At 40.1% G+C, this 8767-nt stretch overlaps 1 protein-coding gene across 3 annotated transcripts in view; it reads left to right on the forward strand.

Moving 5' to 3' along the window:
* Positions 1 to 7971, forward strand: part of RRAGC (Ras related GTP binding C) — a 32509-nt gene extending 24538 nt beyond the window's left edge. For 2 of the 3 annotated variants that reach the window (XM_058423563.1, XM_040086115.2), the window contains 6 exons: positions 938 to 1141; positions 1825 to 2024; positions 2656 to 2770; positions 4172 to 4314; positions 5378 to 5526; positions 6029 to 7971. In XM_058423563.1, the coding sequence (XP_058279546.1) occupies positions 938 to 1141; positions 1825 to 2024; positions 2656 to 2770; positions 4172 to 4314; positions 5378 to 5526; positions 6029 to 6180 (963 nt within the window). In that variant the 3' untranslated portion in view covers positions 6181 to 7971. The remainder of the gene's footprint in view (positions 1 to 937; positions 1142 to 1824; positions 2025 to 2655; positions 2771 to 4171; positions 4315 to 5377; positions 5527 to 6028) is intronic. The other variant, XM_040086116.2, reaches the window with a different exon arrangement.
* The last annotated feature ends 796 nt before the right edge of the window (positions 7972 to 8767 follow it).

Here is an 8767-nt window from a genome sequence, read left to right on the forward strand (position 1 = left end):
TCATGTTGTCTGGTTGAGTTGCATTAGCACAACATTCTCTGGTTTTGCTAGAGGCTGCTTTTGGTGGTTGTGTGCAAGGAAGGGCTAAAATCCCAGTGGGGCTTTTTGAGGTCTAGCAGTGAGTACGTTTGTCATCCTGCAGCTCAGCTGTTTTTACCAGCTAGCGTGAAATCCTTCGTCGTTTCTTTGGTGAACTTTCAGAGCAAGTTCCACCTACGTGTGAGGAGTTATTTATTTGCTGTGCGGATGCCTGAGCCCTGGGACAGGCTGCCCAGAGAGGGTGTGGAGTCTCCCTCACTGGAGCTTCTGGTCTGGACGCAATCCTGTGTCATGTGCTCTGCTCGAGCAGGGAGGTTGGATCAGATCACCCCACCGTGCTCCCTCACAGCCTTACCCGTTCTGTGATTCCCTGCTCAAAAAGAAAAAGTGATTAATAGATGGCAAACTGCCTGGCTATTTGTATCTCTGAAACTGAGGTGTTATTTTTATATGCTTCTGTTGTAGTTTAGGAACTATATGATTATATTGTGTTTTTACACATGACATCAGACTAAAAATGAAGTTTCCTTTAGGAATTTCTAGGACTGGAAAGGAAAGGTTCTCAAAAGCTTGCTATTATTTAATTAGTTCACTTTGTACTAGATCTGAATATAACAGAGTTTGAAAACACTGTGCTAGCCTTGCAGGGAAGGAAAGAGTAACTTGGATGTCTGTGCCTTCAGCAGTAGTGTTATTTGGACTTGTGACAATGTTTAACTGTATTCAGCTGCTTGGTTCTTTTAGGAGTAGGTAATTTCCTTAGCTGATGCAGGGAGTTGTCTATTTCCCAAAAGGAAGCTGTGCATTTTAGAATGGATAAAGCTATTTGTAGAATTCAAGTCACAAATCTTTCACTAATTTCTTCTCATCTAGACTATTATTTGTGTTTTTTTAACAGGTGGTGTTTCACAAGATGTCTCCCAATGAGACTCTGTTCTTGGAAAGTACCAACAAAATCTACAAGGATGATATTTCCAACAGTTCATTTGTGAACTTCCAAATATGGGATTTTCCTGGACAGATGGACTTTTTTGATCCAACATTTGATTATGAGATGATCTTCAGAGGAACAGGTGCTCTAATATATGTTATTGATGCCCAGGTAAATACAAATCACAAGGAAGTTTTATTTTTGCTTTTTGTGCGAAAGGAATGATGCCAGTAATTTATATTTTTAGATAAGTTCATAAGGTTTCTGCTGTGCATGAAGAGATGCATTGGCAATCTGACTTCTGGTGTGTGGGTTTATTTTGGTGAAGTGACTGGGCATTTGCTACTGGTGGAGAGAGTAGAAAAGGGCTCCTACTCTGAACTTGAATGTTCTGCAATAACAGCGAGAACCTGCTCGATAGATGGTCTGAATGATCCCTTATTTCTGCTCTGGAGTTCAATTAATAACAGCACACTTGTGACCTCAGTTTCTAGTATTGGCACTGCTGGGTGTCTGGTAGCTTCTAATAAACCAAGAATTGCACCATGGGGTGTTTCCTGTTATCAGGAAATATCTTGGAGATCACTGCTGCCTCGTGCTGGAGTTGAAGTGTCACACACCTTTTGTTCTCAAGTCTGGTTTTGTGTAGCTGAGCCTTGCTTAGCTAACGAAGCTTAATTGACATAGAGTCTAAGCTGCTTGGTTTCCTGGCCTGTCAAGGTATCCTCTTCTCCCATACTTCTATTTAGTTACAGAAGTTAAGTTCTTGTGCTGAAGTATTTTGTCCTTGTGCAGAATGGAATAGTTATCAGGCAGAAACTTTGTAATCAATTCCTGCCAAAACTGCTTTACAGGATGACTACATGGAAGCTTTAACAAGACTCCACATTACAGTTTCAAAAGCCTACAAGGTCAACCCAGAAATGAACTTTGAAGTTTTTATTCATAAAGTTGATGGTTTATCAGATGACCATAAAATAGAAACTCAGAGGGATATTCATCAGAGGGCTAATGATGATCTTACAGATGCTGGGCTTGAAAAACTTCACCTTAGGTGAGTTAAAGACTCTGGCATATGTGATACTGTTTCTGATATGCACACAGATTAAGGGTTTTAGATGTAATACTGGAACAACTGGAGCAAGGTCTGGGTAGTTTCTTAACATTGAACCAACTTGTGTTAATAAGATACACTGCTGAATTTATGGACAAGCCTCAGCTGTTAGGCTGACTGAGAAAGACTCACTTTTAAGGTATCTTCTATCTTTTAACAGACATCTTTAAAATAAGCTATATTTTCTCTGGTTTTGTTCTTTTGATTCTCGTGGGCCCAGTATCTCTCGATGTTAATGTGAAAAAAGTGGAAGGTTTGGAACAGGACTGGAAATCTAATAAAGCATTTTTACACCTTTGTGATAAGCACTTTGTGTTCTAACAATGTTTAAATATATATATTTGGTCTCCCATCTCTTGAGTTTGGGGAAATTCTGTTTGATGTGTACTCCAGCTGCTCAGAACTTAGGTTCTTTGTGCAATGTCCAGACATATTTGTGATAAAGGCATCCCAGGCAAAATAGCAGGCCTGAATGTTAGGAGACATCACTTGAGCATTTCTGTTGCAATTCTGAAATACTCTTGAATGTTCTTTTTCTTTTTTCTTTCTTTGCCCTCCCTCCTCATCTCAGCTTTTATTTGACCAGTATCTATGACCATTCGATATTTGAAGCCTTCAGTAAAGTGGTGCAGAAGCTCATTCCACAGCTGCCAACCCTGGAAAATCTACTTAATATCTTCATATCAGTAAGTGTTCTTCTAAAATAACTTCGAATAAAACATGCAGAATGGTAGAGCAAGTCCTGCTCAAGATTTCTGGCTAGATGTGCCCTCGAGAGATTTGGGTGGCACTCGTGTGGGTGTACTCTGCTGACCTGGTTTTCTGTATTAAAAGCTCCTTCACCACAGCTAAATTGTGCCGGTATGTGCTTTGTAGGGTTTCTCTAAATATTGACAGGGTGTACTTTGCCTGGTTCTAACAGCTGAGGGAAGTTTCCTGCCAGCAGGGTCTACTGATTACTTTGCTGAGGCACTCAGTGGTCTAATGTAGCTGTACTGGCAAGAGAATTTTTTGGTTATATGAACTTGGCCTCAGACTTAGCTGTCTATTTCATATGACCTGTGAGACTTTGGCCTTTATTCTTCTAGTGTTTGCATTTCTTACGGAATTAGTGTCATAGAAATTTGCTGCTCTGTACTTTTAATCAAATAAAATACCACCTTAGAGACGAGACGGTCTCGTTTAAGTTGTCTGTGAGGCTGTTGCAGGCACGTGGACAACAAAGAAATAAACATTTATATCCAGGAGGAGCTGTGAACTTACACACATCACCCCGTGCTACCATGTAATGCTTGTTTGGAATAACCTGGCCTGGTGGATAAAGGGGGTGTTGACCTTGCTCTGTGTCCTGAGGATGTGGAGTGGAATCCTGATGCCAGGAAGATGATCTGGATGTCCTCAGGACACTGCCCTGGGCATGCAGACTAGCTAGGAAGAGGAGATAAGGAATTCTTCTGGTGCATAAATAGAAAAGAAGCTTTGCCAGTTGTGTGTATGTGGTAAATTGGACCACAGAAGGCTTCTGAGCTTTGTGTGAGCACGTGCACTTTAGCAAAGTTACAAATGGCATAGTGCTTTTCCATAGGCACAGTGTGCTACTTTTCAGGGATTTTTAACTTCAGAAGCTGACTTAGCTGCTCTGCATGTTATCCTGCGTGGCAAATGCTTCATGCAGGAACTGAACTGCCAGGATACTACAAGCGTAAAATTTAACAGCCAGCATACTACTATGAAATATCTCATCTTGAGCCCAATCCCTTAAGTGGATGTGAATTGCTGAAGGTGGATTCTGAAAGTGTAGTAAAATGTAACTTTAATAATGATTAGCTAAATAATAAACAGAAAAGAATTGTAAGAGTCCCCAGTTTTATTTTTGTCAGCTATGTGATGTCGATGTGTACTATGGCAACAAGGCTATTGTATTTATAAAGGATGTGCTCTAAATCTTGAACCTGTCTTAAGCCTCTAAATTGCTTGTATTTAAACCATTTTCTGCTACTAAGAACGTGAAAATGTATGAATTCTACTTGAGATATTAAAAATGCAGTTATTTTTAAAATTCATCCAAATTCTTTCTCTTTCTGAAGAATTCAGGCATTGAAAAAGCTTTTCTCTTCGATGTAGTCAGCAAAATCTACATTGCAACAGACAGTTCCCCTGTGGACATGCAGTCCTATGAGTTGTGCTGTGACATGATTGATGTAGTCATAGATGTTTCCTGTATATATGGGTAAGTGATGAATACTTTCAGGGAAAAAAAACTCCTCAGAAGGCGTAGAACAGGTTGCAAACTGTGCAACTGGTGCTGCCTTTGTCATACAGAAAAATGCTATCAGCTGGTCTTTAGTTGGTTCTGTGAGTAACTGAAATAAATCCAAATGATTTGGCAGCTTTTGTACTTGTTTCCCTCCACTCACAGACAGCTATCTGACATTTGTAGAAATCGTGTTTCGTGTAAAATCTGGGTGCTGCTGTGTCTTGTTTGGCTTGGTGGGTGCAAGCCCATAAATACCTGCAGATACCTGGGGTCAGTAGCGTGCCATCAGTGTAACTTGCAGTGACATTGGGTTGAGGCTTGCTGCAATCTGAACAGAGTAACATTTGCCAGCTTGTCTCCTGCTGACTTTCTATGAGGGATGCACATAGAGCTTGTATCTCACAATTTACAGCAGAATTATACTTCCCACTGGACTTCTGAAGAAGTGGAACTTAGAGCTGTGGATTGTAGCCTGGAAAATTCCAGCAAGAAAATACCACAGCATTTAATGATCCTGGATTGTGTATCTGTTTGGTTTGGGGTTTTTTCCAGGAATAACTTGGGATAAATCATTTGCTTCTATAGTAATTTAACTAACAGTAATAATTTGAGGACAGCATGCTCATCTCTTCTTGTAAATGCAGGCTGGTTTAGCTTAAGACCAAAAAGTCTCCTGCTCTGTGTTGCATCCTCTGCCCCAGCCTCACTAAGGAAGCCTTTGCATTAATTTACCAAAGGTAATTTCATGGAGATGTCGCTCCACTGACATCAAAGAATGCACCCTGGCAGCTTGCTCTTACCTGCTCATCTGTGATGGACAGCAGCTAAGGAAGGGCTCTGCTCTGCTTAGGTCTGGCTTTCCTGAGGAGCTCAGTGTCTGATAATGGTCTCACTCTCTGGCACCAAGAGCTGCACTGCAGGTTCTCCATTTGCTGAGTTCAGTATGAGTAATATTCTTCCAACTGCATTTAACAGCTGTTTGTCTTGGAAGTTACATACGTTAGATTCTGCCTTGCGTTAACTTGTTCTTTTTTAGGTTAAAAGAAGATGGCACTGGAAGTGCTTATGATAAAGAGTCAATGGCAATTATCAAGCTCAATAACACAACAGTCCTGTACTTAAAGGAAGTAACAAAGTTTTTGGCGTTAGTTTGCATTCTTAGAGAAGAGAGTTTTGAGCGCAAAGGTAAGAACTTCCCTGCCACTGAACAGCTTTTATAGAGTGATTTTTATCAGCTGTAAAATATTAATATCACTTTACAAGTCGCCTTGATTTTTGTGTGACTAAGTTTGTGTAGTTTCTTATGGGAGGAATTTTTTAGTTTTTGGAGATAGATGTAATGAGGTCGTGTTTTCAAATTTGTGGATCATCCCTTTAATCAGTGTGCTCCTGCCAAAATGACTTGTGTAGCTAAGGTGAGCTCTGTCCCTTCCATCTCTTCCAGTGGAATAGAATGGAGCTACTTAGCTACTGTTTGATCATGAATATACTCCTTGCATTCCAAATGAATATCTTTTATTAAAAAAATGGAGAGTCCAAACAAATACTAGCATCAGTAAAACTTTGTTCAATCTTCTGAGTCCAAGTTTATACTAAATAGGTGTATTGGGTAAATTTTGTATGGATTTTGAAGCTCTGTTTCCATAAATATGCCAATCTGAACAGTTTTTTTCCCTCTCCGTGACAGGTTTGATAGACTACAATTTTCACTGCTTCCGCAAAGCCATTCATGAGGTTTTTGAAGTAGGTGTTGCCTCCCACAGGATCTGCAACCATCAATCAAGCACCTCAAATATGAAAGCAGTGACTCACAATGGCACACCGAGGAATGCAGTCTAGAGGGAAGCTAAAGACCTTGATGGACTTGTCAGCTCTTCACTCCAAAGTTTTGTGGAACAAGGGAAGAGTAGTCTGAAAGCCTGAAGTATGTTTCAGAGAAGAGTGGTCCTAACTGTGGAACAGCAGATTGTGACTCATGTTGGGCAACTGAAGCTACTGTGAAAATACTTTGAGGCCAGTGGAGTTAGAAACGCCAGTTTGAAATCAGCTGTGTTGCAAATGCAGTAGGTTTTCAGTTTGGAGTCCTCTTTTAACAGTCTGTGTCTGACTGATTGCCTGGTCAAAACTTACAAACAACGGAGTTGGGTTTTGTGTGAAACACTGAGCGGTCACTTACTTGCTTAACTTTTAAATTTTTTTTTAAAAAAATTAATCTGTAGAATATCCTCTTTTGCTTAAGTTTACCTCCTGTCATGCAAAAACGAAATTGGTGTTATTAAGGCTTGTGAAACTCAGGCTTTTTGCTTGCTGAGGCTGGTTCACAAATCATTCCATTAAGTAGTTCTTGTTCTTGCTGGTGTGCTCATAGTTCTCATGAATTCTGTGCTTGTTAATAGAGAGCTCTGTTCTAGTGATCATGTGTTTGTTTAGAGAACTGACCTGGAGCTTCATTTTAAGAGATAGTGATACTTTGCTTTCAGACCACACTTCTTGGTATGACCCCTTTGATGGAAGGGAAGGATTAAAATCAGAAATAAACTACCTGCTCTCTTTTGCAAAAACGTGGATGTCATCAGTCTGTGTGATTAATCCCATTCATGGAACAACTGCATGGCTAGCTAAACTGAAATGTCTGCCATCTGTTGGAATAAAGCAGCCACTTTCAGCTATTCCCAGGCAGGGAAATTACCAAGTTACTGCCTTTTGATGGTGGATCCTTCTCCACTCTCTGACTGATAATCAGGACAATTCCTAGGGAAATGTCTGAGGGTGTTACCTGTGCATGGCAATTAAGTTCACTGTGCCATAATTTACTAATAGTACTGGACTTTGCAAATACATTGATTCTGTACTGTGGCAAACACCCTCTTGTTTGTCGCTGTGCAGTCTGACTAGAATAGTGATTTTTTTCTGATTTTGTGAATTCTGCTTTCATACTGTGGGCAGTAGATATGAATTCTTTAATTTATTGGTGTTAGTACTGCAGATGTCATTGTGTACACCAGCCTTGCTGTGCAGGAAGCCCAGCCACTGGCCCATAAAGACCTTGCCTCCTTTTACCTGTCCCTGTGTACCTATAGGTGTTGCAAAGCCATTGGACCAACTCTACAAGTCCCCACTGTAAAAGTTCCTGCGAGAAGAACTAATTGAAATGATCTCTGCAACTGTATTTATGTGGTCAGAAATAACCCTGGGACTGCTTCTGTGCTTCTAAAATGAACTTCCATTGATCTATGTAAAAATGAATATACATGCATTAACACTGGGGTGTATGCACATGCTGTGTAAATGTATTCTTTTTATTTTTTTTTACAGCAGGAAACTGGAATTCAAGTGCTCTAGGTCTGTTCTCTTAAATCTAGGCTGAGCCCCTTTTTGCTAATGGAACCGCAGAGATTATTTTAAGGAGGTGCTGCAGGCTCGTAAGGTTGGTTTTTGTAGTTTGCAAGCACTCTCACAGTTCAAATTCTCAAGGTAAGAGGAGAAGTAATTGGCAAAGTAACAGGAAGAGAGAATCCCCGTTTGTGTGGTGAGTTTTCCATGTTCTGGGTATGCGATTGTTCTCTTTCTTTTCACCCACTACAGGATTTTGTGCTAATAAAATGAAAAAAAAAAAGTATCAAACTGTAACACTCTTGTGTCTGCTTGTCTTTATAGACCAAGGTCTATAAAGGCCTATGTGGTTAAGCAAACTTTTAAAAGCTGTGTTATCTTTATGCTGTACTTAAAAAAAGTTAAAATACCACATTTTCATTTAGTCAGTCTTGGCTTTCATCTTAATTAAAAGCTGGCTCAGAATTGAATACTCAGGTACCAGGTGATGACTCTGGACAGTGAAGGCATACAAGTGATGGAGTGACTTGTCCTTTTCATTAACAGAGAGCTTGAGACTCTTCTGAAATTCTGCCTTCTGTGTCTTGATTTGTTGTGGGTTTTTTGGTCATCATTTGCCTTTTTCTTGAATAGTTGCACCTACTAAAGTTAAATGGTAGCATCACAAAAGGTAATGCTGCCATTTTCACTACTACAATATTAGCTCTAAAAGTTAAATTTGTCTCTAGTAAAGAGTACAGTAATTCTTTAGTTTACTGACCTATGTCAGATGCTGTTATACGAGGAGAGCGTTGATAACTTGTTGCTGCTTTAGTGAGACAGTTTTTGGCTTCTGAAATTTTTATGGTGCCAGGGAGGAGGAAGGACAGGAATTAGGCTTTACTTTCTACCTTGTGCAGAACTTGTCTCTGCTTCCTGTGCTGACCTGCTGCAGGGAGAGATCCTGTTAGAGAAAAGGAAAGGCACTATCACAGTATCTCCAATAAAAGCACTGAACTTGTAGAGGAAACCATCAATTGGGGTTCACTTCTCTGCCTTTTTCCCCCCTTTTTCCTCCTCTGTACCTGCAGTGGTGTGGGTGTTCTGCAAATCT

The sequence above is a fragment of the Hirundo rustica genome, chromosome 25 (assembly GCF_015227805.2).
Source record: "Hirundo rustica isolate bHirRus1 chromosome 25, bHirRus1.pri.v3, whole genome shotgun sequence".
In the NCBI taxonomy this organism is placed as follows: domain Eukaryota; kingdom Metazoa; phylum Chordata; class Aves; order Passeriformes; family Hirundinidae; genus Hirundo; species Hirundo rustica.